Here is a 26,724-nt window from a genome sequence, read left to right as displayed (position 1 = left end):
CTAAACCCTAAACCCTAAACCCTAAACCCTAAACCCTAAACCCTAAACCCTAAACCCTAAACCCTAAACCCTAAACCCTAAACCCTAAACCCTAAACCCTAAACCCTAAACCCTAAACCCTAAACCCTAAACCCTAAACCCTAAACCCTAAACCCTAAACCCTAAACCCTAAACCCTAAACCCTAAACCCTAAACCCTAAACCCTAAACCCTAAACCCTAAACCCTAAACCCTAAACCCTAAACCCTAAACCCTAAACCCTAAACCCTAAACCCTAAACCCTAAACCCTAAACCCTAAACCCTAAACCCTAAACCCTAAACCCTAAACCCTAAACCCTAAACCCTAAACCCTAAACCCTAAACCCTAAACCCTAAACCCTAAACCCTAAACCCTAAACCCTAAACCCTAAACCCTAAACCCTAAACCCTAAACCCTAAACCCTAAACCCTAAACCCTAAACCCTAAACCCTAAACCCTAAACCCTAAACCCTAAACCCTAAACCCTAAACCCTAAACCCTAAACCCTAAACCCTAAACCCTAAACCCTAAACCCTAAACCCTAAACCCTAAACCCTAAACCCTAAACCCTAAACCCTAAACCCTAAACCCTAAACCCTAAACCCTAAACCCTAAACCCTAAACCCTAAACCCTAAACCCTAAACCCTAAACCCTAAACCCTAAACCCTAAACCCTAAACCCTAAACCCTAAACCCTAAACCCTAAACCCTAAACCCTAAACCCTAAACCCTAAACCCTAAACCCTAAACCCTAAACCCTAAACCCTAAACCCTAAACCCTAAACCCTAAACCCTAAACCCTAAACCCTAAACCCTAAACCCTAAACCCTAAACCCTAAACCCTAAACCCTAAACCCTAAACCCTAAACCCTAAACCCTAAACCCTAAACCCTAATTAATTTGCTAATTAATTTGTGGGTTGCTAATTAATTTGCACAAAATGGATGGTGCACCAGATAATGGCATGTCATTTATACTAGAAAATCATTCAAAAAATAAGTGGTGCGCTGTGAATGGCCAGTCTCGCAAGGATTCTCAGCCAAATATCAGCACTACCTATAAGGATAAGAGATCAACAGGTGGTCGTCCCTTGTTTAAGAGAAGCTTTTACTTATATGAGTATCTATATATATGTGTATATATATCTTAAGGAAAATGGATATTTGTGGTTTATGTAACAAACTTCATATTGCTCACCCACTAATACGGTCGTTTTATTTATTTATTGTCTTCGATTCTCAATTTGTCATCAACATTATGCGTATGGGAGATAATTACATATACATATATAGAGTAGACAATAATATATATATATATATATATCTATTAATCTCCGTAAGTAACAATTATTATAACTGTGACAATATACAGTATTTATTATCAATATGCATGTATACCAAAAATTTAGATGGTATTCCTAGTTTTCAAACTCAACAAAACACAAAGAAAAACTTAACAAATATACCGTTTTATCACGTAATTATCATGCATTCATGCTCACGCAATCCCCACGGCCACGGGGGAGCCTCTACTCTACCCTTGTTGTTCATCAGGACTTGTTAAGATGAATTATATACATTAACGTAGTGTCAGTAGTCAGTACCATTCTCTTGAATATATATATTCTTTTAATATATAAGTGTTATATATTTTTATTTTGTGTATCTTTTTAATACTGAATATTGGTGTATGTCCCATCCAACACAGCTGTATACTAACAATATAATTTTATACTTATTTATGAAATACAAGAAAAATATAATAATTAGACTTTGTATAAATAGATGAAGCGGGGGATGCAGAGGAGGCATGCAAAATTAAAGAGATAAAAGATGTTTTGTAGAGAGTCGTCGTCTAGTCTCCAGACCTTGAGCATAGCAAAGAGTCTCAGCTCTTTGTTTCCTAAACCATCAGCACTCGTCAACCCCATCTCTGCAGGACGTCGAGACAAGCTGTCTCGTCCAAACCTCGGAGGACGATGTAAGGTCAAGGCTTCACGGTCTAATACTGATCTGAAAGATAATATAGTGAGAACCCCCGTTAAGAAAATCAAAGTAAAAGGATTCATTACAGCCCAAGAAGGGTTGTTAGCTGGTATGGGTTGGTCGAGACCTCTCGATGACATAGCCGATATCCGCGGCAGATCACTTCTCGTCGAGCTTATTAGCGCTGAGGTTGACACCCGTAAGTACATGGTTATTTTGTTAAATGGTATTCTAGTGAAGTTAAAATATATATGGATGCAAGAGTTTGTGACAAAACTAATTAAATGCCCGTCAAAAAAAGTCCAACAACCAATTGGAACCAAACGTCGTAGTTGCTCGTCAAACAGTATTACTGTATTAGAGACAGAAAAATTTTGTTAGTAACATTACGAAGCTGCGCATGTAAGTTTGCGTCAGTGAGTACATAATTTATCAAACATTTTTAAGAAAATAAGAAGCTAGCTAGCACATTTGGATATATATAAGTTAATTATATATGATCAGTAGGTTCACTCAATCGATAATCGTTGCTGCGTTCACATATATCAGGGACGATGATGGAGAAGGATCCGGTAGAAGACTACGCACAGCGTGTATGGTTCGAAGCCCAAGATGAGAAGTACGAGTGCGTGTTTGAGATGCCCGAGGACTTTGGAGATGTGGGGGCCATCAAGGTTCAAAACCAGCACCATAGAGAGATGTTCATCAAGGAAATGGTGATTGAGTTACCCGGCGGGTCGGTCACGTTTACATGTGAGTCATGGGTGGCTCCCAAGTCCGTTGACCCAGCCAAGCGGATATTCTTCTCCAACAAGTCCTACTTGCCTTCCGAAACCCCGAAGCCTCTTCAACAGCTGCGAAAGGAGGAGCTAGAGACCTTACAAGGCAAGAACCGTGAGCAAGTTGGTGAATTTACCAAGCTAGAGCGTGTTTACGATTATGACGTGTACAATGATGTCGCTGACCCGGACAAGGACCCCGAACTTGCCCGTCCTGTCATTGGAGGCCTCTCTCATCCGTATCCAAGGCGCTGCAAGACTGGTCGCAAACGCTGCCATACTGACCCCTCCACAGAGAAACGCTACGGGGGGGAGTTCTATGTCCCTAGAGACGAGGAGTTCTCTACAGCCAAGGGCACTTCATTCACGGGCAAGGCCATTTTGGCAGCTCTTCCCTCCGTATTCCCACAGATCGAGTCTGCTCTGTTGGATCCCAACTTGCCTTTCCCACACTTCAAAGCTATAGAAAGTCTCTTTGAAGAAGGTATCCCGCTTCCCAAGGATGCTGGCCTTTTACCTATGATCCCAAGACTCATCAAAGCAGTTGCTGAAGCTCAAGATGATATTCTCCAGTTTGAAGCCCCAATTCTCCTTAATAGTACGTACCTACCTCTCTAGCTCCTCTTTATTCCTCCATAAATTATATTATTCCAATTCTATATTATTAGCTAGGCTACAGTTAAACTCAACATCGTTCACATTTATTCAGAGGATAGATTTTCATGGATCCGAGACGACGAGTTTGCTCGCCAGACACTTGCAGGCCTTAATCCTTATACCATTCAACTAATTGAAGTACGTAAGCTACAAACACCTTTAATACATATGCAAATTGTTCTGCTTGTTTCTTTTAAATTCCTCGTTAGGATATCATATATAAAAGATTCCTCGCATTGTAACTTCTAGGAGTGGCCGTTGCAAAGCAAACTAGACCCTGCCGTTTATGGTGATCCGACCTCGCTCATTACTTGGGATATTATCCAAAAAGAAATCAAAGGAAATATGTCAGTTGATGAGGTAAGATTTTCGAGCTAGTACTTTAAATATAAAAACGCATATGTATATAGATATATATGAATGCATGATTGGATGCATGTATATATGCAGGCTCTTAAGAACAAAAGATTGTTCATGTTGGATTATCATGATTTGCTTCTACCCTATGTGAACAAAGTGAGAGAACTTGAAGATACCACTTTATATGCTTCTCGAACTGTATTCTTCCTCAACGATAATAGCACGTTGAGGCCAGTAGCCATTGAGTTGACTCGTCCCCCAGATGTCAACAAGCCCCAATGGAGGCAGGTCTTCACGCCAGGCTATGACGCTACATCCTGCTGGCTATGGAGTATTGCTAAGACTCATGCTGTTTCTCATGACGCCGGATATCACCAGCTTATTTCTCACTGGTATTGAATTAAGCACTACTCTAGCTCACTTTAAAATAGATCCTCTCATATACCCTTTTTTGTTGGTAGAATATAGGTTTGACTTTCGCACCTAATAAGTTACATGTCTATGTGATATCGATCGCTAACTAGTAAAAAGATGGATATATTACAGGCTAAGGACTCACTGTTGTACTGAGCCATACATAATAGCGGCAAACAGACAACTTAGTGCTATGCATCCCATCTATAGGCTTTTGCATCCCCACTTCCGCTACACCATAGAGATCAACGCTCGTGCACGCCAAAGTCTCATCAACGCAGGTGGAATCATTGAGACTTGTTTCTGGCCGGGGAAGTATTCACTAGAGCTAAGTTCAGATGTCTATGATAAACTATGGAGGTTCGACATGGAAGGCTTACCTGCTGACCTCATCAGAAGGTTTTTTTTGTCTATTCTTTTTGGTGGTAAATTTATATATATATATATATATATTATCACCACAATTTAATTACTAATTAAGCTAACCAAATACATTTACATAAAAAAAATATGCTATTAAGGGGGCTGGCTGAGGAAGATGAGACCGCTGAACATGGCTTACGCTTGAGGATACCAGACTACCCATTTGCAAATGACGGTCTTATGTTGTGGGATGCACTTAAGGAATGGGTGACAGACTATGTGAAGCACTATTATCCAGATGCAGGACTGATCATGTTGGACGAGGAACTTCAAGGATGGTGGAGTGAAGTGCGGAACATAGGGCATGGAGACAAGAAAGACGAGCCTTGGTGGCCTGCTCTCAAAACACAAGATGACTTGATTAGCATTGCAACTACAATTGCATGGGTGGCCTCAGGTCACCATGCAGCTGTAAATTTCGGACAGTATGGATATGGAGGATACTTTCCCAACCGACCAACCACAACAAGGATAAGAATGCCAGTGGAAGAACCAACAGATGAAGAGCTAAAAGAGTTCTATGAGGAGCCAGAAAAGGTGATGCTTAAGACATTCCCGTCGCAGAAGCAGGCAACCAAAGTGATGGTCACTTTGGATCTTTTATCAACCCATGCATCAGACGAAGAATACATCGGAGAACAGCCAGAAACATCTTGGACCAATGATCCTGTCATCAATGCTGCATTTGAACGACTCAAAGGCAGGCTCCAATATCTTGAAGGAGTGATAGATGAGAGAAATGTAAACGTTTCTCTAAAGAATAGAGCGGGAGCTGGTGTAGTTAAGTACGAGCTTTTGAAACCCACATCTGAGCCCGGTGTTACGGGAATGGGTGTTCCCTACAGTATTTCTATTTGATCTATGCGCATTTAATTGATTTCTTATTATTACATGTATTTTCTCCCGAGTCCTAATCAATAAAACTAAAAGCAAATGTCCCATTGTCTTTTACACGTAAATCTCAACTGCTCAAGGAAGATAAATTATTTGAGAGTAGTTCCAGGAGAAGAGTTGACATACATATGTAATAGGCTCGTAATTTTGGTCTTTTGTTACAGGATAAACCGGTTAATAACCTGGTTACGACTATCTAATCTCTAGTTTAGTTAATTATGATTTCTGGTTTACTTATTTCATCTTTGTCGCTTCTATATACAGCCACAATTTGCAAACCTAATCAATGAAAAACAACAATCTTCTTAATCTCTATTATGTCTATATCATCATCCACCATTGAATCTTTGTTCTTCGGGTGATCCTTCTCCCTTAGTGATCATCCCCTAGGCTTTGATTTACCCTTATCTTTTTTGTTCTCACGGTGGGAGCTGATTTGGAATTTATATATCAATATATTTTTACTGTTTCATTTTTATTGGAATTTCCAAGGTAGCAGAACATGATTAGTGATCCCAACGACTGAATCATTGTTTTTGTTTGTTACATTGAACTATTGAAGATGGAAAAAAGAAAAGAAAAGAAAAGAAAGAGTTCCTACTAAATGCGTAGATCAATTAGAAATAATAATCGTCAAAGTTTGTCAATTATTTTCGTTTTCATTTGTTTCATAAAAAGGATAAGGTAGGTAGGGTACCCGTACCTAGAGGTTGGTTTCAAAGTCGGGCGATATTGAATGGGCCTAAAAGTTTCCGGCCCAACTCACTATATCTTATTCGGAGGTCCTGGAATCTGCGGTGCGGAGGAGAAGGGAGGCGAGGGAATGGAGAGTTGCGGGCGGAGCAGTCTGAGCGTCATAGCCTCCTCAAGGCCGTTTCAATATCTCCCGTCAAGTGGTCGTCTTTTTCCCTCCCTTAGCTTATTACATCTGAAGCGAAAGCTATCTCTCTCCATCACCACGTTTTCCTCCAAGATTTTCTCTCCTCTGTGTAACTCTCTCGCGGTGCCTCTCACTTTTTTCTTCTTTTTTTTGAAATCATTAAAGCTCTCTTTCTGGTGCTTCTATTTGCCTTGTAATCTTTCCGAGTTGGTGTAGGCGAGTCAGACAAAGGAAGTCCCCTACCGCGAGGGGCGGGAGAAGGAATCAAGGCAGATGCGAGGAATAAGCTGCTTCAAGTAGTTTTGGTCTCTCCCCAGGTTTGCACTCTCACTTGCTACATACATATCTGACTCCCCTAAGTTCCTCTTTTGCCTCTTAGTTTGTTATTTTTGGTTTTTCCGTTTTTTTGTTGACCTCTCTCTCTCTCTCTGTCTCATGTTTGTGCATTTCCGACAAGTTCAATTGTTTCAGACCCGGATCTTTAACTTGTACTCTCCTTTACAGATACCTGGGAATACAGGTTGCATTGCAAGAACATGTGCGGCCTCAGCTGTTGGGCTGCATTTGGTCGGGGTAAATCGACTATCAAGCAAACACGACTTATTCATTATTTCCAGTGGTCATGACTCACTCTTCATCTGATCCTTCTTCAGCCATTAGGTTTTCAAGTTGATGACGCCAAAGTAAAGCGAGCTGGTTTGGATTATTGGCCGTATCCGACCTTGTTTGTCTATACATATGAATTTATTTTGGTTTCCATGTCAGAATATAGAGTTTACTAGTATAGGTTTCTGCAAATCCTTACTGCTTTTGCTCCCTTGCATGAGCATCTCACCTGTTATCTTAAGGCTATATGTTGTGAGTTTCATGCCCTTTCATTAGTGGTTCGTCTTCTTAACTTGAAGCATAGTTATGTGGTTGTCAGAGCGCATAGCTCATGGGATGAGTTTCGAGAATATTTCAGGCAACAGGTTTACTACTTCTCCAACATAATTCAGTAGCTCAAGTCCCTATGTGCTGTCTGACTTGACATATATTTTTCTATCTTTGGTTCAGGAAGGAGAAAAACGGATGATAGCTTTCACAAAAAGGGGAACAAGGATACATTCAGTAAGTTGTCTATTCCTTGGACCTCTGTTTTCGATTCATCTCTGTTTTGTTTACCAACTAGAAATACACTAGCAATTTGGTAGCTGAGAAAGAGTCACAACTTGATGCAGGAATTCTCTTACCGAAGAGGCGATTACCTCTTGTTCGGGTCAGAGACAAGCGGTCTTCCTCCTGAAGCGCTGTTAGGCTGCAAAAACGAACCATATGGAGGGGGGACCCTACGTGTTCCGATGGTAGAAACATATGTGAGATGTCTAAATCTTTCAGTGAGTGTGGGAATTGCTGTGTATGAAGCTTCCAGACAACTTAACTATGAGCAAATTGAGTGTGCACCTGAAGGCTGTGTGGATGGTGAAGAACCATTGTTGACAGAGGATATCTTTGCGTGATATATTGGATGGTTGCGAAAAAAGAAGATGAGGCATACCTATAATGGTTGGTAAGCATTGATATACAGGCAGCACATGGATCATGTTATCAGTTACCAATGTTTTCTTGGAAATTTCATATTGAAGGAAAGACTACCTTATCCTCTTCATTTTGTAGCTGCTTATCTTTTGTTGACCAAATCCCTACTGAGGGATGACAAAGTTTTTGAGTCTCCTCGAGATGTAGAATTGGAACGTTTTCTAATTCGAGAAATCCTGGCCTAGCTTCCTGAATCATTATTACTAAAGACCCCAAGAGTATTGCTTCAATCAGAAGCTCAGCTAACAGGTAGTACATATAAGCGATGTAACAACGGTATTTCTGGTGATAGTAGAAAGATAGCGAAGCAAGCCAACAGATTTTGATAAATTTTTAGCCCCACATTACATCAGTAACGTTCATTTGCCCTGATTCGCAGTAACTGATAATTGTTAGAGATACAGAATTAATATAAATGATTCCCTATTATCACAAGTCATAAAGCATCGGGGTCTAAGATGTAATCTTCCAAATCGAATCAAATTGTTACAATGAATGAGAAATACCAAGGGAGAGAAAAGAAAAGTAGTTATCACAACATCTTTGCCTTCTCCCTTATTGTGCCAAGAGAGTCTCAGTTCATATGTGCATATTCTCAAGGAAGTCAGACAACCTATAAAAGACAAATAACCATCCAGAGATAAGCTGAAACCGATTGGAAGAAGAACCTAGTGGTACAAGTTGAAGGCACCAATACCTTATATCTTTTGCAATCACAGTCTGCCCATCTTCTGCATCCAGATGTCGCAGAACCACTTCCTCCAAACGACCATCATGATAAGCATGCTGCAATAACACCCACAACCCCCCTTTGAGTTTTAGAGGTGCATTCATATCAACACCATCAAATATACGTTCCAAGGGGAAAATAGTCAAATTATATACTCCACCCAAAACAACAAAGACTACTATGACCTCCCAATACCATATTATAGCTATATGACCTAAGACTCTCACTTTAATTAACTTTAATAGGGATAGCTAATAGATATCCTCATTGGACGAGTCCTCAGATTCTATATCCATGTGCATCAATAACATCATCATATCCGTTGTAGTCAGTTCATCATCGTCTGTATCTTCAAACCCAATAGGACCATATTCGCCTTCCGAAATTATATTCCCGATCATATTAACAAGTGTATCCACGTCTGAGAAGTTAGATCCAGAGGGACGTGGACGCCTTGGAGGTGGCCTGTGGTATTTCCATGCATATGACCCTGGCTTCACAGTGTGCTGGAACACAACAACATCCATTAAGGACTAATCAAGCTTTCTAAGGACTTAGTGGAAAATTCTACAAACCCACCCTCCCTCAATGCAGAAAACTCATCACAGTATTTTATCTCAAGCCTATTATACGTCACTAACCATTGATGCTATATCACATTGATCAATTTCATACGCTTCCTCTATGTCTATCCAGACATAAAAATTAAACTGAAATCTTTATGTAGTAAACTAGTTGCCAACTCTTGGATAAACTAAAGCTTCAACGCTATGGTTATCAACAAACATTTTAAATCTTCTAGATTTGGAACATCTGGTAATAAGTAGTATATATAGGTAATCTCAGAGATAGAAAACACAAAAGGTAAAACAGCAGGGATTGCTAGTCAGTTAATAAACATCAAACCATAATAGTTGACATTATCGCGAGCATGCATTAGAGTTTCAGAGGGCGTTAATTATGCTGATTCAAAATTGCTTTCGAAAAGATACCAGAAATGCTCAAGTATGAAATCAAGGCAGCAAACACAACAATGAGACATGATTTCAATGTAATCTTGAGCAGCGGTGCCAAATGTCTACTTAAAACAACTACATCTCTGAATTCATTTCAATCAAAGGCACCGCAGAGATAATAAGAACCAAAACTAATCCAATCGACATGGTTTCAAATACACCCCCACCTTAAAAAGGATTGACTATCAGTAAAGAACAGCTACACATATTTGATGTCATTCTAGCATGCTTGCTTTTATTAGAGTTTCAACCCTGAATGCATAAAATTACCTTATAGAAGCAACTGGTCCCAAACGGACAATTCCCATCTCCAAAATTGAAGTGCTTACAATCGATTGACCTGGTAGACAGAGAGCAATTATTTCATTCACAGAAACGAAGAAGCATTCATAAAATTGACTTATAAGCATACATATTTTGCTTCCTTTCCAAGTATAAAGACAGCAATAAAGCGACTGTGTAATTTTACCTGAGCTTTTCCCTGTAGTTATCCATAATCTCTTTTTTCTCTTCGGGAGCTGAAAACCAGATTACACTAGGGACAACAAAATATGATAACTTGCGGCATATGGGGCAAGCCCTGAGAGTGCTGTTGACATCCATTCCAGTGGAAGGAGAACTGCTGCGCCAATTCCTGATACATGCTATGCAGAAAGCATGATCACATTCAGTGAGTAACCCGAACTTCCGTTCAGCTGGAGTTGGCTTAGACAAGACACGTTCCAAACAGACACAACACTCGATCTCCTGGCTAAGTTTTAATGCTTCCAGCTGCTTGTGCTTTTTTTCACATACTTTCTTGTGCTCCTCTCTCTCATCGGGTCTGAAAGGATGCAAGCAACATTTCCCACAAGTAGGGCAAATATTTCCATGGATGTGAGGGCATTCATCCCCACGAGGGCAATCACCAGCTGCAGCGTATGAACAAATGGGTTGATCTTCTGGTTTGGCTGTACCAGGGTTGAAGGTGTTGTTGACCTCGTCTAAGGGATCCTGGTGAAGGGAATCCAAATCCCAAGTAGGTTTTAAACATGATGAGAGAACTGGGATCAGATCTCTATCCGAGACACCAGGAAGAAAAGCACAGGTAAGAGGGTTGGAAGCTGAAGCAGGAGATGACCGAGAGGACGAGGAAGCAGATGGATGAGGCCGAGAAGCTTTGACATGTTCGTACCTGCATCGACTTCCATAAGAGCAGATTCCTCGCTGGTAGAAGGTGCAAATCTGTAACAGGAAAATTCGTGTCTTGAAAAATACAAAAGGAATTTTCAAGTTCTGTAATAGGGGCAAGAAAGACAGAGAGTTAAAAAGCTTACATTATTTGTAGGATCCTTCCAGTCATGTGAAAATTCACAGTGGTCCCCTTTCAAGCATGCGCCGTGAGCAAAGAATTTACAAAGGATTCTAAGACGAGAAACAAAAATCACCATATCAAGGACAAGGAGGAGAAACTAGATAGAATTACGGAGAAAACATTGATAAAATGGAGACATGTTTCCCCGTAGATGAATGAGAAAATACATGGATTTTTATTGTAAGGGGAAGAAACCATAAGATAAGAGCCCACCCTGAGATTATCTTAATTGCTACGCATTGAAACTAAGATCATTCTAAAGACAGGAGGAGGATTACTTGTATCAATTCCAATGAAAGCAAAATAGCAAGCCTAATAAGGAGAAGGATTACAAAACAACATATGGAATGGGTAAAGCACGCACCTTTTCGACATGGGCGATCGAGAGAGACCTGGGCGGTGATTATGAATGACTCTCTCCTCCTCCTCCTGGTGAATAGATGAATGTTTTAGGGTTTCGCGGTTGAGAGAGAGAGAGAGAGAGAGAGTTGTCCAACTTGCCTTAATTTGGGAATCAGGGGTGTACATATGCAAATATGATAGAGTTTAGGGCATATCTGGAGATTTTAATTATCCGGTAAAAAGCAAACTCGCTGAGAGAAACAGAGGGTTGTGATCAAATAAGAGAGAGAGAGTCTCTCGAATCTGATGAGATGGGTAGTAAACGTTATCCACCACCAAAATAAACCAAAGTTACAGAGTGTATAATGGCCACGAAAATCTTCTCGGCATCTCCGGTTATCTCCGCCTCCGCCACCAGAAAGCCGCTCCTCCCGAAGGCGATAGCATCGCGTCTTGGCACCTCCCTGGCCGCCGCATTGGCCGCAACTTCCGTGCTGACGATGGTTCCTGCGCTGCCGGCGGCGGGCGAGGGGAACCAAACGTACAAATTATACTACGGAACGGCAGCGAGCGCGGCGAACTATGGGGGGTACGGGGGGAATTCGGACAGGAAGGCATCTGCGGAGTACGTGTACGATGTGCCGGAAGGGTGGAAGGAGAGGCTGGTGTCCAAGGTTGAGAAAGGGACAAACGGAACAGACAGCGAATTCTACAACCCGAAGAAGAGGACAGAGAAGGAGTACCTGACATACCTGGCGGGGTTCAGACAGCTGGCGCCGAGGGATGTGATTCTCAACAACCTTGCCTTGTCGGACGTGGACTTGCAGGATCTAATAGCCGGTGCCGACAAAGTGGTGTCGGAAGAGAGGAAAGACGAGACAGGGCAGGTCTACTATCTGTACGAGATCGATGGAGTTGGAAAGCACAGCCTGATCACAGTCACTTGCGCTAAGAACAAGCTCTACGCTCATTTCGTCAACGCCCCTTCACCCGAGTGGAACCGCGACCACGATACGTTAACCCACCTTCGCGACTCCTTCAAGACCGTCTCTTCTTCTTGAAATTAATGCATATTCCTTCGATTACTTAAATGTTCAAGTCTATCATCATTGTCTATTCTGGTGAAAATGAGAATACATGAATATATATTGGATCGTTTGTTATTGGATCGTTTGTTATCGGATCTTAATATAATATATATAATCATCAAATAGTACATTGTTATTGATAATAGTAGGAGTATGTATAATTAAGAAGATGGAGAGCAGCAGCAACCAAATGCCTGCCTTTGGAACAGAATAGAGAAACCAAATAATTCAGGTGTGGTTTGGTACCCTTATTATTTTTATATTTGCTTATGTCTGCAGCTTTGCCGGCAATGGCATACACACGTAAAAAAGTGTCTTGCTAATTAGTCTAGTATTCATTAGAGTTTCAATTGCCCCTACATACGACAATAGACAAGACAAGACAGAGACCACAAGCACGGACATAGATACTAATCCCACGCCTCAAGAGTTTCCCCATCCATCCTCTGTCTTCTTTTATTCTCTTCTTTTACTCATGGATCTCTAAACACCCTCTGTTTATATAGCACAGCTACTACTACTGCTAAATCATAAATATTCATAATCATATGAGAGACATGTGAATTATACACAAGTGTATATATCAGAATATTAAAAAAGAACAAGTGTATAGAAATGGTAGATGTTTCCTTAGGGCATCTTTATAGGGGGAACTATTTTGGGTGTTCTTAGAGTAAATATATTATGAAAATAATGTAAGATCAGTAGTTAAGATCTTTTGTTAAAAAGTTAGTTATTGGGGGAACATGTTTAAGATCATAAGATTTAATAATATAATAATGTTAAACATATTACAATTATAAAAACTTATAAAATAACATTTAAATTGCAAACTTATAAAACTTTTACTAAAATTCAGAATACAATACCAAAATTTTATGAAACAAAAAAACATTAAAAAAAGAAAAAAAAACAAACATATTACTTAATTAAAGCACACAAACATTTTATTTAATTAATATATAGTTTAATGTCCAAATTTATTCTATATATTCTCAATCAAATCCTCTTTTAATTTGTGAAAAATTGTTTACAAAAAATAATATCCATTCACAGCTTGCCACATCAGCTTAGAACTACATTAAGAACTGATCTTGGTGTTCTTATGCCACTATTCATTAAGAACACATTCAGTATATACTGTACTAGTACTATAAATCAAGAGCAAAATCCTCCTCATTCTTTTTTTTTAATACTAATTTATGTAAAAAATTAACTCCCTAAGAAAAGAGAAGAAAAGAAAAGAAAAGAAGAAAGAAAGATGAAAAGAAAAGCAAATCTTTGTCTCTGGGACTGAGCACGGGAATTAAAAAGACAGATGTAGGGTTGAGATGACATCTGTGGGTGTGGGTGCGTCTCCCCACACTGAACCACATATCTTTTTGCCGGCTTCTTCAACGGCTTTTTCGCTTCCTTCCTTCGACGTCGTTTTGTCTCCTTTCTCTTTCTCTCTTTCTCTCTCTCTCTGTCACACACTCTCTCTTGCTCCTCCGTCCGTCTCTCGTCTACAGTACCCCTCCGCTTTCGCCTTTTTCCCCTGTCCTATGAATTTGGTCGAAATGCTCATTTCTTTCTTTTTCCACTAATCCAGTAAGTAGTTCTCTCTCTCTCTCACTGTCTTTTTTTTTTTTTTTTTTTTTTCCCAATTTCAACTTCTCTCCTTTGTCTTTGTTGTTTTTTCTTTTTTAATTTGTTTTTTTTTTTGTGGGGGTGCAGATATCATTCGAGATTCTCCCTTGCCGTCTCCAATTGCCACTCTCCGCTCCAACCCTCTTCGAATGTATGCTTCCTCCTCCCTAATCTCTGCTTTTTTTTTTTGTATGTATGCTTAGTCGTCGTCTCTTTGCTTACCCTAACCACTCTCTGCATACTTGTTTCTGGACTCCCTTTGTTTTATGCAAATCTTGTAATTAGTTTTGTTCAGTTTCCCCGCCCCCCCCCCCCCCCCCACTTGATAGATAATATGTCTGCAGTTGCCTAGTTGGTTTAGGGCCATTCGTATTCTGTAATTACGCTTCTCTCCCAATTACCTACACTACACTTAACTCCTCTCTCTCTCTCTCTCTGAGATTGCTCACTATCCCCTCCAAAATGCTACTCTTTTGCTTTTTTTCCTCTGTGTGTTTTGTTTCAAATCCTCTAAATACATCTCAGTCTTCTTCTTCAGTTACCAATTGCAGTAGCTGAAATGAACGGAGATAGACCTGTGGAAGATGCTCATTACACGGAGGCGGGGTTTCCTTATGCTGCTACTGGGAGTTACATTGATTTTTATGGTGGTACTGCCGCTCAGGGGCCTCTAAACTATGCTCATGCCGGTGCAATGGTACTTCCACTTTCCTTATGTTTGTGTGTGTGTGTGTGTTCATTTCGCCTTTAGCAAGCAAGTCCCTCCGAGGACGACGAAATAAGTTTTCATCATTGTGGATGCACATATATATATAACAGGGAGTCTCCTCTTCCGGCGAAAGCATAACTTTGTTTCTTTGCCTATATTCTCAGGACAATATGTACTGGACCATGAATACAAATGCATACAAGTTTGGATTTTCAGGATCAGATAATGCCTCTTTCTATGGTTCTTATGACATGAACGATCATCTCTCAAGGATGTCCATCGGGAGAACTAATTGGGACTACCATCCCATGCTCCCCATTGATGATCCTGAAATCACAGTGGCACGGTCTGTCCAAATCGGTGACTCAGATGAGCACTCTGAAGCTGAAGATTGTTAGTAGTTTATTTCTGCCAATTCTTTCTTTTATGTATCCTTTTTTCTTCTTCTCTAAGCTAACAAGTTGTCTGTGTTTATAGGCATTGCAAATGAGCATGACCACCCCGACAGTCCGCAGGTATGTGCACATGATCTAAACGGTTTTTGAATCTGTGTCAACTAGTTTAACTCTTGCCCATCTTTGTGAAGCTAGTGGTGTATCCGTGCAGGATGTGATCTTAACACTGATATGAATTCTATATGCTCGTTAATGCCATGTTGCCACAGGTATCCTGGCAAGATGACATTGATCCTGATACAATGACCTATGAGGTTCGTTTCCGTTTCCGTTTCCTTGTGGGTTATTTACAAAAAATAAATAACAATTTTTTTGGCGAAGATGGTCAAGAGATGCAGTGGATTCACATGTAGATGCGGCTTTGGTTTGTGGATCAGGAATTAGTAGAGCTGGGGGAAGCGGTAGGATCAGAAAGCCGGGGGTTGTCTCAGGAACTCATAGAAACGCTTCCCACTAGAAAGTATAAGTTTGGGAGCATCTTCTCCAGGAAAAGAGCAGGGGAAAGGTAAAGAGCAAGCTTAAAATAAGGTTGGTATGAATTCACATCACGGGTTTATTCTGAAAAGTGTGCGTGTGATGAGCAGGTGTGTGATATGCCAGCTCAAGTACAAGATAGGGGAGAGGCAAATGGATCTGCCGTGCAAGCACGTGTATCATTCTGAATGCATTTCCAAATGGCTAAGCATCAACAAGGTATTTTTCATTTAACCTTACATATATGGTTTACATCCTCAATTCAACTGAGACTCGATGCATGTGGAACACAGGTTTGCCCGGTGTGCAATACCGAGGTTTTTGGGGAGCCAAACATCCATTGATCGGCGGAAGGGGATTGTCCTCTTCTTCTTTTTTTTTGCTTTTATATTCGAGGCTCGTTAAGTAATTGTTTTAGTGTAGTGAAAAACCCCAAAAAAAATAGTCTACGCACACACTATACTCTCTCATGTTCAGTCCTTCTCTGTACATGTAATTTTTCTTCTAGTTCAACTTTTGCTTGTCTGTGCTTTAAAAATTTAACACTCACTCCTATTGTATACTAAATGCTGGCTGAGACAATTCAAAGTTGAATCCATCATGTCCCGGTCACTTCATCCTTCTCGTAGTACGATAATAAATTTACTTCAAGATTTGACGTGTAATGAACAACGGACTTAAGGGACAAGGAAGGTAGAAGAAACCTTGTTGATATTAAAGGGTAAATTGTAAATGTATATAAAGAGAAACAAGGCAGTGGGGTGAATACATGATGCCATAGTATGTACGTTACGTAATAGTAATATCGGTATCATCCAATTCCCCCGGTATTGTTCCACATCTTTGACTCCCGAGTATTATGTGTATGTGCACACAGCATGGGTTATATAAGAGTTTGTTCCTGGAGTTGTTCCTGTGAATTGCAAATCCACTGTGTGGTTAGAGATGCATCACTTGTGACGAAGAAAATTATAGATGTAAGAGTTTAGTACCTCAGTAACAAACAAGGCATGGAAGCCATATGGGACCCTGTGCGGCAGCTCCACCACTGCCACCGGTTCAGCCGACATTGTTTTTGCGTCTATCACATTCACACATGATTTCCTGTCCATTTTCAACCGTCATATTATTATACCAGAAGGACACAAAAGAAACAAGTGATGAGATAATACGGAACTAGCAGGAGAGCTACAACTACCCTGTGTTTTCATCATGAACAAAGAATATCAAGTAACCGTCGTCTTCTTCTGCTGCCTCACGCGGGACATATATAGCCTCTGAACCATATCTTCCTTGTCCCAGATCATATATTCCTTTGATATTGCCTCCTACTTCCAGCATTCTTTTCCCTGTCTCAGCTTCTGCATGCAGATCGAACTTGATAATTCCTGTAACCTTCGCAATACTGTCCAGAATTGTTCCATATACATATCTCTGTTTCCTACACCATACCAAACAAGAAAAAACGTTGGGCTGAAGTTTCCTTGCCAGGGACACAAAAGGACAAGGGTGAACTCATACTTTCCGGTGTAGCACTCGTTGATTCTGGGGAAATCAACTGCAGATGCCGATAGTTTTTTCTGAGAAGCTGAGCCCGTCTTCATGTTAAATCTCATTTCGTACCTGCACAAGCAATAGTTGAGAAGGGTTTACGGTTACGAGAGAGCAGAACATATGTAACAGGCCGGGGATTCTTACAGTTCGTTGCTAAAATTTTCAAGTTTTTCTTTCACAGTCCCGCTGACCATGTCAAGATCTGGATTTTCAAGACGACAAGTGATGAGGACAACTTCATCCTCTTCTTCCCAAGCATTGGCTAGATATAGGAAGTCATTCACAGAAGTTTGATTGGTATATATAGAAGAAAAAAAAAGTTGGAGATATGAAAACTGAAACAGACATTAAAGAGAACACACCGTTGTGGAATATAAAGCAGTTGGGAAGCTCAAACCATCTAATCATGAGTTCATCCTTGGCATAGCGGGGAAGAACACCAAAACGAGCCTTTTTAGTGGGATCAAATGAGTATATCATTTTCTTCTCTTTCACCATTTCCTTGAAATCAATTTCAAAAGACACGTGAATATATACTCAAGGAAAATTCAAAACAAGTAACCTTATTTCTTTGTACTCTTAATCTCTTATAACATGTGAAAAGTATATGGGAGACAAGAAACTCTTGTGTAACCTTTAAAACTGACGAGTTATATACCTTTGGCCTGAAGTGCATAGGAAGATCCATGAATATTGCATAAGCCTCAGTAATAGCAAAATCATGCATCATGATTGGCTCTGATATAGTAATTGGGACTGGGTCATGCATAATGCCATCTTTCGAGATCACTCTGTATGTGAGATAAGGTGGCGTATGCGAATAGCCGAACGTAAACATTTCACCTGCAGAGAGAGCCCATGACGGGTCACCATGTGAACAGAAATGGTAGTAACTTGTTTTTGTTCCAGGGAAAAGTGAAGAATACCCGTAACCGGGTCAACTTTTGGGTGAGCAGTGAAGGAGTGGGTCAATCTCTTGTCATAATCTATCATGCCAAGAGTTTGCAGGTCTCCATCTTCCAAAACTTTGACGACATCTACAGACCAAAAGAGAGTGGATTTGACTTTAAAAAAAACCAAACATAAATCTTCATACCATGCATTTCTTGTATATCAAAACTTTAAACAAGGAAGTGGGAAACACTGCCAACATAACAGAAGAATCGGTTTCTAGACAGAGCAGGTTTGCTTAATTTGGACCAGTGTATCCCAAAAGAAAAAGTATAGGCTTACAAGGCTTATCTGCCTCCTGTAATGCTAGAAGTTTTCCATCGTGAAATACGAGTGCTGTATTAGCTGGTGCATGGAAAAAAAGAGAGTGAGATTTTTAAGATACTAGTAGAAAGACTAGTAGAAGGGATGGATACAAAGTAGAGAGAGTAGTTAATTAACCAGTTCCAATTCCATAAGAGTTGTCCAATATATTCAGTTTGGTTCTCAGCTGTTGCATATTGACCATAAGCAATCCGAAAAACCCCTTAAGGTCCCCAATCTGCAAACACCAGCATTCAGTGATTTCACCCACAAATTCCAGCATGCAGAAGACGTGATATATAGAGTGCTGAAATACAAAGGGAGCGCACCTTCATGAATTTGGAAGCTCCGAAATATTCTTCCTGCTGAAGACGTGATGTCTTAACATATCGAGAAACATAAGTAGCTTTCCCATCTTTGATGCGGACCCCATGTATCATCCTGCAAAGTTAACGAGACATGAAGTTGAGCAGAGAGGAAGACCATAAGGCTTAAGGATTCCATTTCTACAACCTATCTATCTATCTATCTATCTATCTATCTATCTAAGAGAGGCAACCGATTTATTTTTTTTTCATTAAGAAAAAGATGAAACATAAGATAAAGGTTTCTTCTCCTCCGTATACAGGGGGAGATAAAGAAGACGAAACAATTCACGTACCCATCTCCATCAAACCTGAAACGAGCAGATCATATATCATATGAGTAGGATAAATAATAATAAGTAATTGAATATATGATGGATGGTGAATTGTAAAAATGGAAGAAGAGAACGTGCCAGTGATATCCAGCGACAGGATCAAACTTGGGATTTGGACCAACCCTCACAAATTCACCATTCATGCACTCCTGGGAGACACAAATTAATTAAATGAGACGATCAAAATCAAATAAACCCATGGACGGGGAAAGGATAGAAGAGAAGAGTAGAAGAGCTCACGGGAAGAAATCCATGGACGGGGAGATCCTTGACGGGGGGAGTTTCATCACGGACGGGAGCGAAGTTGCCGGAGAGGTAGTGGAGAGGGATAGCAGCATCGTGCATGAGCTTGACGACAAGTCCCTCGATAAGATCAACAACCTTAGAGGAGAAACCCTTGGAGGGTTTAGGATTGACGGAGACGATGCTGCTGCCATCACTGAGCTTCTCTGCCATGATTTAGACTTAAGATTGCTGCAAGGAGAGAGAGATCCTGGATTTTGGATGATTTTTTTATGCAAAGAGCAAGAGCAAAAGCACCATCTTTTTGTTTTGCGTCCTTTGGCGAAAACGCTGCCACGTCGCACCACACACTCACACTCACAAAAACAATAAATATCTTTCTTTTTCGGCGGGATGGCCCATAATTATTTATAGTCTTCTTTGCTCCATATGATTGGCGGCCCAACAAAATAAGAATAGAAAAGCCCATATGATTTATACATACGAATACGAGTCCGAGTCCAGGACCAACAACTTAATTAAACACAACACACAACCAACTGACTCAGTCGGTGATTATAATAATACTAGATACAGATTCAATTTTTAATAGATATATAGATCAGACGAGACCAGATTACACAACAACTAAATTAAGCACATAAGATGACTTGTTCTCCAGCTTCGTAGCGCGGGGGCAATACATTCTGCACATTTGCAAAGACATCATCTTCTTCTCCACTCTCTGGGGTCTCACATATGGGGGAATCTAAGACGCAGTCTGGTATCGCCCTCAAGCTTTCTTCCAGCAACGATCCAACACTCTGCAATTTACTTACACATACAATTCAACACCATTTACAAACTTTTTCCCACGGAATTTATCAAGTCACTCACCCTGCACTCCTTGAATGCTGCGTCTGCTCTCCGCTTCCACATGCTATTTCCATTTTCTGAGTGGAAAAGGTTTAGCAGAGGCTGCAATCAAATTTGGAACATTATTGCTTCAGTTTTCACACAAGTCTTGTATTTCTCTTCACAACACCTACTGCTTTCTTGTTTAAACCACACGTACCTTCACTAAATCCCTCACATTAGGCCTCCCATTTCCATGTGTTCCTAACACAGAGTCTCCGTATACTTGATATTGCTCAAGAACCTGTCCAACAACACTCAGATTTTGCAAAAAAAAATTCTGACAGACAAAGCAACCTAAAAAGCTGAATATTTCCACAGAACCTGTCTGCGTGTAAGGCCACTACTTGGTACACCATAAACTGCAGTGTCAACATGTCCTAGCATCTGCCATGGGCTGTCAAAAATGGACATCGAATCAAGAAAAAGGGTTCTGATATAGAGAGCTCATACCAATCAAGCTAAATTTCACATACTTGTTGTATGCAGCACGTCCTACCATGACTCCATGAGCTCCTTCCTGCAGTGCAGCGTTTACCTTACAATCACAAGATTTTTCTCAGTCTTACTCTGGTCGGGCAGAAGAAAGCAAGCGAGTCCCTCTCGTATCCAAGATGGGTGGGTGGGTGGGTCACCTTCGATACAGAAGTAATGCCTCCATTAATTGTGAATTCCAAGTCCGGGAAGTCACGCACAAGGGCATAGTAATACTCATACCTGAACTACGTCCAAAAAAACAGGTGAATATAAAGAAACAATAGATTATACACAAATACAGGAAATCAAGAGGCAAGTTATGGTAAACGTACTTAAGAGGAGGGATTCTCCGGTTATCAGCAGGACTTATCCCACCGAGCAGTGCCTTGCGTGAATGAACAATGAAATGCCTGGTTGGTGATAGAGTAGAAACCTTGTAGACAAAGTCACCTAAAGAGTAAAGGAGAAGCAGTATTAGTACAAATCCAGGCCCAGTTTTAAACGAGACTGAAAAAGAGAAGGCACTTGGAAGCAAAAACTCACAGAGCTCATCATAGGAATCATGATCATCAACACCAATTCGACATTTCACAGTAACAGGGACGTCGGTATTGGCAGCAATAGCAGACATTGCCTCTCCAACAAGCTTACAAAGAAAGCGTGGGAGGGGGGGCACCGTTAAGAAGAAAAGAGCAGAAAATTACTGAAATCGTGAGGGGGAGTAACGGACCTTGGGTTTGAGCATAAGGCTAACACCAAAGCATCCATGGCCGGCAACCTTGGGACTGGGGCACCCGCAGCTATCTCAACACAAGAAACACAGTAAAGTTCCAAAGTGCAAGCGCAATAGGTAGGCGCAAGGCGAAAAGAAACAGTACTAACTTGAGATTGATTTCGTCGTATCCGTAAGCATTGGAAAGCTTAGCAGCCTTTGCAAGGTTTTCCACATTGCTACCACCGAGTTGGAGAACAATAGGGTGTTGTTGGGGAGAAAATGCTAAGAACCTGTCCTGAGGCAAAAAAAAAAAGTGCAGACGGAGGGAAATGTCTAGCGTAGCGAGATTCAAAAGCGCATATTCGGATATTCCCGACCTGCTGATAAATAACAAATAAAATAAAAAGAGAGTACCAGATTGGTCTGCTGGTGAACAAGAGTTTCAGCGGCAATCATCTCGGTGTAAAGCCAAGCGTGCTTCGTTATGAGGCGAGCAAGCGTCCGGTAATGATTATCTGTCCAATCCATCATCGGGGCGACGCTGGAGGGAAACTACAATGAGGACCGAAATCTCAAAATAAATATACAGTGGGAAAGCAGAGTCGGAGAGAGCACGAAACCTGAAGTATGGAGGAAGATAGGGAGAGGAATCCCTGGAGAATTTAGCAGTTGTTTTAAGTATCGGATGAGAAGAGGAGGACTTGAAGAACATCTCCGAGACATTTGGTCGAACAGATGGTAGGCACCACATCGGGAGAAGATAACGAGAATCAAAAAAAAAAAAAACTTCCTAATAACAACATTGTGTGTGTTAAAGAGTAGTAGTTGTGATGGGCCTTGCTTAACTTGATAATGGCCCTTGCTTAACTTGATAATGGCCCACTGGTAGAGCCCAGTAGCAAACTCTCTCGATTACTAGGCGACGACACGCGATAAGAGTCAAAGAGATATTGGGTGGTAGCAAAGGAAAATGACGTAAACGCCCACGTTATCTGGTCAGAGGGAAGGTGGCAGATGATGTAAATAAGTGAGTAAAGGGAGGGGTATGTGAGATGTTGCTTTTCCCACTCAGTTTGACTTGCAATATTCCTTTTTCTCTCGTCTTCCTCGTTGCGTGCGTGATTCCTTCCTTGCTTTCGGATTTATTAAAAAAAAAAAAGACAGCTGAATCTGCAAGTTAGGGTTCTTCCGACATGAATCTGGCCCCAATCTCCAGGTATTCTCTCTTTATTTCCTTTCTCCTCTTGTACGCTTTCGCACATGAATATTACCACTTCATTTTCCGATTCTCAAAAACCCTAATTTTTTTTTTTGGTTTTATTAATCATCATCTCTCACAGCAACTAAAAAAGAAGGGATGAAGAGACTAAGATCCAGCGATGACCTTGATTCCTGTAATGATAAGAATGTTGTTGACGAAGAACCTCTCAACTCGGACCGCCCCCACCGGGGCTTCTTCCACAAGTCCTTCTCTCGCGACCGCGACCGTGAACGCGGGGAAGATGCCGGCTTCTCGAGAGGTGGCTTTTCGCGCAGGCGATCCAACCGTGAATTTGATAATCATCCAAGGAAAGAGGCGGATACCCGGTTCCATCGATCTGAGAGCCATGCTTGTTTCTCGAGGAGGGCTTTTCCAAAGGGATTTCGTTCAGAGAGGGAGAGGCCCAACAGTGTCTCTTCCTGGAGGAGGTTTGGTGGGCCTGGTAATGACTTTGGCGTCCAAGACCGTGATAGGAGACTAAGGGACGCTGAGAGGGATAGGAGTCTCAGGGACGATCAATCCAAATTCAAGCTCCTCGATTCCAGAAATTCCCGCTCCAGATCCAAATCTCTTGCTTCTCCTACTTGGTCCAAAGATTCCGGGAGCGAGCAGTCCAAAAGTGTTGGCAATGTTGTTGTCAAGAAAAGCGAGGATCAAGTCCTGGTTTCTAGCAGTAGCGAGATGGAGGAAGGAGAGCTTGAGCCTGACCCTCTACCACAGACCAAAGATTTTGACACTCAACAACAACCTTCCTGCGCTGCTGCTGCTGCTCATAATGACTCCAGAATTGATAGTAGCTTCCAGGAGATGGAAAAAACAACCGCCGATACCGAAAGCAACAGGGAACTCAGTCATGCCGGTGGTGTTAGGGAAATGGAAACGGCTGAGAGCATGACGGATCAGAAAACTGTTGAGGAAGGGGAAAATGTGCCTGCTGAGCATGCCAGTGACACCATGCATGTTTTGAATGATACTTCTACAGCTTCGGCTAGTGAACTCGTGCGCAGAGATGATGACACAACCATTGCTAGTGCCAATGAGATTACTGATATGGTCGATGATAAGGGTGATAAAAGTGACAAAGAATTCAAGAAGAACCATGAAGTGAAGTTGGAGGAAAGTCTTTATCAGGAAGTCCCTGAACGCTTTCAGGTAAAAGAGTTTAAGGAAGCGGATGATGTCGATGGTGATGCCAACGAAGTGGAAGTTGAAGTTGAAGGCAATGAATGTGTTGAGGAAACTGCTCCTCTAGAGAATAGAACGCCTGCAGAATACATTAGCATTGTATCGGATAGCTCGGTCCACAAACGCAAGGATAAAGTCACAAATTCTGATGTCCCACTTACTCATTTACTTGGCAATGCACTCTTTTCTGAAAGAAAGTCTGAGGATCTTTCTGAAAGGGATGAAGATGAAAAATATGACAACTTCGGAGGACCGAGTATTAGAGGGTTTCAACTGTTCTCTAGTTCTCCGGTTAGAAGAACAAATAAAACTGAGCAGTCAAGTGTTAGTAAGCCCAAGGATGAGAAATTGTTGTTGGAGCCACTGGATCTGTCACTTAGCCTACCAGATGTTTTGTTGCCGATTGGTGGCCAGGATACTAATCAGCCTCTGGGGTCACCAGTCCGTTCTGGAAGTGTTCGGTCTTTGACAGACACGTTTTGTACCAATTCTGATGGCTTCACCATGTCTATGTCTATGTCCTTTTCAGGTTCCCGCTCGTTCAATCATAATCCAAGCTGTTCGTTGAATCACAATATTGGAGATAATGAGCAGTCAGTTCATAGTCGACCTATATTTCAAGGTATAGATTGGCAGGCACTTTCTCATAATGATTCAAAGTACAACGAGAATATAGTCTATCAAAGACTGATGGAAAATGGAAGCGGTTCAGTTCAACCTCAAGCAATGAAAGGCATTTTAATTTCTGGTCAGGCTGATGAAGAGCATCTTAGATTGACTGATGGGAGCTCTAACGCAACTAATAGACTTGAAAAACAACTAAGATTCCAGAAAAGTATTGATGCTAGATTAGCTTGCCCAAGAACCGGCTCTCTTGAAGTTGAGAAGAAAAAGGCCAAGGACATTTTCAGTGGCAGCAATTCCTGGATAAATGGGATGGAATCTGGTGGGCATGATTTTGTTGAGACGGTCATCGGATACATTCTCTCAGATTCAATGCATCTGATGACCAAGAGATTTCATGAGATGCCCACTCGATACATAACTAGCCTGAAGGAAAACATACGGCAGATGATGCTGAACATGGATAAGAATGTACAACTTGGTGCTTTTCAAGATGCTCTGCAGAACAGGACTGATATAACACTGGAATTGCTTACAAAATCTCATCGTGCTCAGTTGGAGATCTTGGTCGCACTGAAAGTTGGGCGTTCGGATTTCCTTCAGTTGGACAACAGCATCTCGTCTTCCCAGTTAGCTGAGATTTACATGAACATGAGATGCAAGAATATTTCTTGTAGGGTTTTGGTGCCTGTGGATGAATGCGATTGCAGGGTTTGTTTAAGGAAGGATGGATTTTGTAGTGCTTGCATGTGTCTAGTGTGCTCAAATTTCGATATGGCATCCAACACCTGTAGCTGGGTTGGGTGTGATGTGTGTCTTCATTGGTGCCACACAGATTGTGGGATAAGAGAATCTTACATCCGGAATGGGATCAATGATGCTTCTGGTGCTCCAGGAATTACTGAGATGCAATTCCACTGCGTCGCCTGTAACCATCCCTCGGAGATGTTTGGCTTTGTCAAAGAAGTGTTTCTGAATTTTGCCAGGGAATGGAAATTTGAGCGCTTTTGCAAGGAACTGGAGTATGTCAAAAAGATATTTTCATCAAGCAAAGACTCTAGAGGGAAACAGTTGAGACAAGGTGCAGATGCGATGCTGGCAAGTTTGAAAAGTAAATCAATAGGCCTTCCTGAAGCTTGCAATCGGATATTGGGTTTCATTTCAGGTGCGCGAAATTTTGTTTAAATTGTGAGCTTTATCTGGATTTTGTATACTATGGCTTTTTTAATCTGTGTTAGTATAGATGATCACACGATGTGCATGTGAACACATATTGGTTAAATATTCTTGTGATATATCTGCGCCATATAAAAATGGTCATTGCTGATCATCGTCAGTCGATTCTTTGCTTGGTGACTGCAGACTGTGATTCATCCACTCCTGGTGAAACTTCTGTGCCGTTCAGATACGAACAGCCAAAACCCAGGCATGAGAGGGGAAGCCCTAGTAAGGACACGGCGTGGCTAAGATCGGTGTGCTCAGATAAACCGCATCATCAGCTGAAAAGGTCCGCGAGCGTAGCTGATGTGTTCTACAGAGAGACACAAGCTGAAATATGTGGAGTGGAGATTGGATTGAAAAGGGGATTGCCAAAGGAACCTCATTTCGAAGAACTAGAGAGCATCGTGAGGATGAAGCAAGCAGAGGCAGAGATGTTCCAAGGACGGGCAGATGATGCAAGAAGAGAAGCAGAGGGGCTGAAACGAATAGCAATAGCGAAGAAAGATAAGATAGAGGAAGAGTACAAGAGGAGAATAGGGAAGTTGAGCATGGAGGATGCAGAAGAGAGAAGAAGGTGGAGGCACGAGGAGTTGGAGGCAATAGAGAGAGGGCAGAGAGAGTTCTATGAAATGAAGATGAGAATGGAGGAAGAGATGAGCGGGCTTCTTACCAAAATGGAAGTGACAAAGCAGAGTTTGGCCTTGTAATATTTGTAGTAGTAATCATATGTAATGTACACTCAACTCTCCTTGTATGTACCTTAAGATAAAAGTAAGGTCTTTTCTTTTAGAGAGCATTAAGGAGTTTTAG

At 41.2% G+C, this 26,724-nt stretch overlaps 8 protein-coding genes across 22 annotated transcripts; 5 read left to right on the top strand and 3 right to left on the bottom strand.

Moving 5' to 3' along the window:
* The first annotated feature begins 1,785 nt into the window (after nucleotides 1-1,785).
* Nucleotides 1,786-5,502, top strand: LOC104788700 (lipoxygenase 2, chloroplastic-like). The gene is made up of 7 exons (XM_010514487.2): nucleotides 1,786-2,203; nucleotides 2,554-3,381; nucleotides 3,493-3,578; nucleotides 3,690-3,800; nucleotides 3,891-4,192; nucleotides 4,347-4,613; nucleotides 4,736-5,502. The coding sequence occupies exons 1-7, from the start codon at nucleotides 1,852-1,854 to the stop codon at nucleotides 5,493-5,495; spliced, it is 2,706 nt and encodes a 901-aa protein (XP_010512789.1). The 5' UTR covers nucleotides 1,786-1,851; the 3' UTR covers nucleotides 5,496-5,502.
* A 651-nt stretch (nucleotides 5,503-6,153) lies between these two features.
* Nucleotides 6,154-8,183, top strand: LOC104788699 (uncharacterized). Its single transcript, XM_010514485.3, has 7 exons — nucleotides 6,154-6,520; nucleotides 6,628-6,728; nucleotides 6,916-6,984; nucleotides 7,065-7,123; nucleotides 7,322-7,382; nucleotides 7,468-7,521; nucleotides 7,632-8,183. Exons 1-7 carry the CDS (start codon nucleotides 6,268-6,270, stop codon nucleotides 7,908-7,910), a joined length of 876 nt encoding a protein of 291 aa, XP_010512787.2. The 5' UTR covers nucleotides 6,154-6,267; the 3' UTR covers nucleotides 7,911-8,183.
* A 212-nt stretch (nucleotides 8,184-8,395) lies between these two features.
* On the bottom strand, nucleotides 8,396-11,617 carry LOC104788698 (putative RING-type E3 ubiquitin transferase C3H69). Of its 3 annotated transcripts, XR_015558086.1 has the most exons (7): nucleotides 11,454-11,617; nucleotides 11,052-11,139; nucleotides 10,205-10,959; nucleotides 10,006-10,075; nucleotides 8,947-9,225; nucleotides 8,687-8,775; nucleotides 8,396-8,602 (listed from the first exon to the last, which is right to left on the bottom strand). XR_015558086.1 is itself a non-coding variant. In XM_010514484.3 (6 exons), exons 1-6 carry the CDS (start codon nucleotides 11,615-11,617, stop codon nucleotides 8,569-8,571), a joined length of 1,200 nt encoding a protein of 399 aa, XP_010512786.2. In that variant the 3' UTR covers nucleotides 8,396-8,568. The 3 variants fall into 3 exon arrangements, 1 of the variants encoding a protein (XP_010512786.2); XR_768544.3 differs by having other exon boundaries at nucleotides 8,687-9,225; XM_010514484.3 differs by lacking the exon at nucleotides 8,947-9,225.
* Nucleotides 11,618-11,796: 179 nt separating this feature from the next.
* Nucleotides 11,797-12,594, top strand: LOC104788696 (thylakoid lumenal 19 kDa protein, chloroplastic). The gene has a single exon (XM_010514482.3). It carries the CDS (start codon nucleotides 11,797-11,799, stop codon nucleotides 12,490-12,492), a length of 696 nt encoding a protein of 231 aa, XP_010512784.1. The 3' UTR covers nucleotides 12,493-12,594.
* Nucleotides 12,595-13,802: 1,208 nt separating this feature from the next.
* On the top strand, nucleotides 13,803-16,324 carry LOC104788694 (E3 ubiquitin-protein ligase BIG BROTHER). Of its 9 annotated transcripts, none has more exons than XM_010514478.3 (9): nucleotides 13,803-14,109; nucleotides 14,236-14,299; nucleotides 14,687-14,845; nucleotides 15,022-15,250; nucleotides 15,335-15,372; nucleotides 15,522-15,566; nucleotides 15,690-15,817; nucleotides 15,897-16,005; nucleotides 16,080-16,324. In XM_010514478.3, exons 3-9 carry the CDS (start codon nucleotides 14,708-14,710, stop codon nucleotides 16,128-16,130), a joined length of 738 nt encoding a protein of 245 aa, XP_010512780.1. In that variant the 5' UTR covers nucleotides 13,803-14,109; nucleotides 14,236-14,299; nucleotides 14,687-14,707; the 3' UTR covers nucleotides 16,131-16,324. The 9 variants fall into 9 exon arrangements, 3 of the variants coding, with proteins under 3 accessions (XP_010512780.1, XP_010512782.1, XP_010512781.1); XR_015558083.1 differs by having other exon boundaries at nucleotides 13,819-14,109; nucleotides 15,464-15,566; XM_010514480.3 differs by having other exon boundaries at nucleotides 13,819-14,109; nucleotides 14,700-14,845.
* A 156-nt stretch (nucleotides 16,325-16,480) lies between these two features.
* On the bottom strand, nucleotides 16,481-19,918 carry LOC104788695 (carotenoid 9,10(9',10')-cleavage dioxygenase 1). Of its 2 annotated transcripts, XM_010514481.3 has the most exons (14): nucleotides 19,535-19,878; nucleotides 19,373-19,443; nucleotides 19,256-19,270; nucleotides 18,924-19,035; nucleotides 18,733-18,832; nucleotides 18,574-18,636; nucleotides 18,267-18,377; nucleotides 17,999-18,183; nucleotides 17,703-17,841; nucleotides 17,485-17,602; nucleotides 17,308-17,409; nucleotides 16,985-17,227; nucleotides 16,779-16,890; nucleotides 16,481-16,699 (listed from the first exon to the last, which is right to left on the bottom strand). In XM_010514481.3, the coding sequence occupies exons 1-14, from the start codon at nucleotides 19,748-19,750 to the stop codon at nucleotides 16,670-16,672; spliced, it is 1,617 nt and encodes a 538-aa protein (XP_010512783.2). In that variant the 5' UTR covers nucleotides 19,751-19,878; the 3' UTR covers nucleotides 16,481-16,669. The 2 variants fall into 2 exon arrangements, with proteins under 2 accessions (XP_010512783.2, XP_087307767.1); XM_087451641.1 differs by lacking the exon at nucleotides 19,256-19,270 and having other exon boundaries at nucleotides 19,369-19,443; nucleotides 19,535-19,918.
* Nucleotides 19,919-19,993: 75 nt separating this feature from the next.
* LOC104788693 (uncharacterized) lies at nucleotides 19,994-22,433 on the bottom strand. Of its 4 annotated transcripts, none has more exons than XR_015558079.1 (12): nucleotides 22,244-22,380; nucleotides 22,038-22,164; nucleotides 21,791-21,918; nucleotides 21,639-21,708; nucleotides 21,452-21,554; nucleotides 21,241-21,358; nucleotides 21,067-21,153; nucleotides 20,908-20,969; nucleotides 20,756-20,828; nucleotides 20,592-20,675; nucleotides 20,414-20,494; nucleotides 19,994-20,340 (listed from the first exon to the last, which is right to left on the bottom strand). XR_015558079.1 is itself a non-coding variant. In XM_087451643.1 (12 exons), exons 1-12 carry the CDS (start codon nucleotides 22,372-22,374, stop codon nucleotides 20,170-20,172), a joined length of 1,230 nt encoding a protein of 409 aa, XP_087307769.1. In that variant the 5' UTR covers nucleotides 22,375-22,433; the 3' UTR covers nucleotides 19,994-20,169. The 4 variants fall into 4 exon arrangements, 3 of the variants coding, with proteins under 3 accessions (XP_087307769.1, XP_087307771.1, XP_087307770.1); XM_087451643.1 differs by having other exon boundaries at nucleotides 21,067-21,148; nucleotides 22,244-22,433; XM_087451645.1 differs by having other exon boundaries at nucleotides 21,067-21,148; nucleotides 22,038-22,138; nucleotides 22,244-22,346.
* Nucleotides 22,434-22,561: 128 nt separating this feature from the next.
* Nucleotides 22,562-26,710, top strand: LOC104788692 (protein OBERON 4). Its single transcript, XM_010514475.3, has 3 exons — nucleotides 22,562-22,839; nucleotides 22,964-25,858; nucleotides 26,056-26,710. Exons 2-3 carry the CDS (start codon nucleotides 22,981-22,983, stop codon nucleotides 26,619-26,621), a joined length of 3,444 nt encoding a protein of 1,147 aa, XP_010512777.2. The 5' UTR covers nucleotides 22,562-22,839; nucleotides 22,964-22,980; the 3' UTR covers nucleotides 26,622-26,710.
* The last annotated feature ends 14 nt before the right edge of the window (nucleotides 26,711-26,724 follow it).

The sequence above is a fragment of the Camelina sativa genome, chromosome 5, assembly GCF_030686135.1.
Source record: "Camelina sativa cultivar CO46 ecotype springtype chromosome 5, ASM3068613v1".
Taxonomy (NCBI): domain Eukaryota; kingdom Viridiplantae; phylum Streptophyta; class Magnoliopsida; order Brassicales; family Brassicaceae; genus Camelina; species Camelina sativa.
Note: the sequence above shows the minus strand (reverse complement) of the source record. Positions and strands in the feature narration are given on the sequence as shown.

Excerpts from the sequence above, each read along its gene's own strand:
- LOC104788699 (XM_010514485.3), top strand. The coding sequence starts at position 6,268 with ATGGGCCTAAAAGTTTCCGGCCCAACTCACTATATCTTATTCGGAGGT. Across the intron at positions 7,124-7,321 it reads GCTGGTTTGGATTATTGGCC|TTATGTGGTTGTCAGAGCGC; the intron begins GTATCCGACCTT and ends CTTGAAGCATAG. Across the intron at positions 7,522-7,631 it reads GGGGAACAAGGATACATTCA|GAATTCTCTTACCGAAGAGG; the intron begins GTAAGTTGTCTA and ends AACTTGATGCAG.
- LOC104788696 (XM_010514482.3), top strand. The coding sequence starts at position 11,797 with ATGGCCACGAAAATCTTCTCGGCATCTCCGGTTATCTCCGCCTCCGCC.
- LOC104788700 (XM_010514487.2), top strand. The coding sequence starts at position 1,852 with ATGTTTTGTAGAGAGTCGTCGTCTAGTCTCCAGACCTTGAGCATAGCA. Across the intron at positions 2,204-2,553 it reads TAGCGCTGAGGTTGACACCC|GGACGATGATGGAGAAGGAT; the intron begins GTAAGTACATGG and ends CACATATATCAG. Across the intron at positions 4,193-4,346 it reads CACCAGCTTATTTCTCACTG|GCTAAGGACTCACTGTTGTA; the intron begins GTATTGAATTAA and ends GATATATTACAG.
- LOC104788694 (XM_010514478.3), top strand. The coding sequence starts at position 14,708 with ATGAACGGAGATAGACCTGTGGAAGATGCTCATTACACGGAGGCGGGG. Across the intron at positions 15,251-15,334 it reads GCACTCTGAAGCTGAAGATT|GCATTGCAAATGAGCATGAC; the intron begins GTTAGTAGTTTA and ends CTGTGTTTATAG. Across the intron at positions 15,567-15,689 it reads CTGATACAATGACCTATGAG|GAATTAGTAGAGCTGGGGGA; the intron begins GTTCGTTTCCGT and ends TTTGTGGATCAG.
- LOC104788698 (XM_010514484.3), bottom strand. The coding sequence starts at position 11,617 with ATGTACACCCCTGATTCCCAAATTAAGGCAAGTTGGACAACTCTCTCT. Across the intron at positions 11,140-11,453 it reads CGATCGCCCATGTCGAAAAG|AATCCTTTGTAAATTCTTTG; the intron begins GTGCGTGCTTTA and ends TTCTCGTCTTAG. Across the intron at positions 8,603-8,686 it reads GTGATTGCAAAAGATATAAG|GTTGTCTGACTTCCTTGAGA; the intron begins GTATTGGTGCCT and ends TGTCTTTTATAG.
- LOC104788692 (XM_010514475.3), top strand. The coding sequence starts at position 22,981 with ATGAAGAGACTAAGATCCAGCGATGACCTTGATTCCTGTAATGATAAG. Across the intron at positions 25,859-26,055 it reads GATATTGGGTTTCATTTCAG|ACTGTGATTCATCCACTCCT; the intron begins GTGCGCGAAATT and ends TGGTGACTGCAG.
- LOC104788693 (XM_087451643.1), bottom strand. The coding sequence starts at position 22,374 with ATGTGGTGCCTACCATCTGTTCGACCAAATGTCTCGGAGATGTTCTTC. Across the intron at positions 20,970-21,066 it reads GCATTACTTCTGTATCGAAG|GTAAACGCTGCACTGCAGGA; the intron begins GTGACCCACCCA and ends TGTGATTGTAAG. Across the intron at positions 20,829-20,907 it reads GGACGTGCTGCATACAACAA|CCCATGGCAGATGCTAGGAC; the intron begins GTATGTGAAATT and ends CATTTTTGACAG.
- LOC104788695 (XM_010514481.3), bottom strand. The coding sequence starts at position 19,750 with ATGGCAGAGAAGCTCAGTGATGGCAGCAGCATCGTCTCCGTCAATCCT. Across the intron at positions 19,444-19,534 it reads CCGTCCATGGATTTCTTCCC|GAGTGCATGAATGGTGAATT; the intron begins GTGAGCTCTTCT and ends TGTGTCTCCCAG. Across the intron at positions 17,603-17,702 it reads CTGCTTTATATTCCACAACG|CCAATGCTTGGGAAGAAGAG; the intron begins GTGTGTTCTCTT and ends TCCTATATCTAG.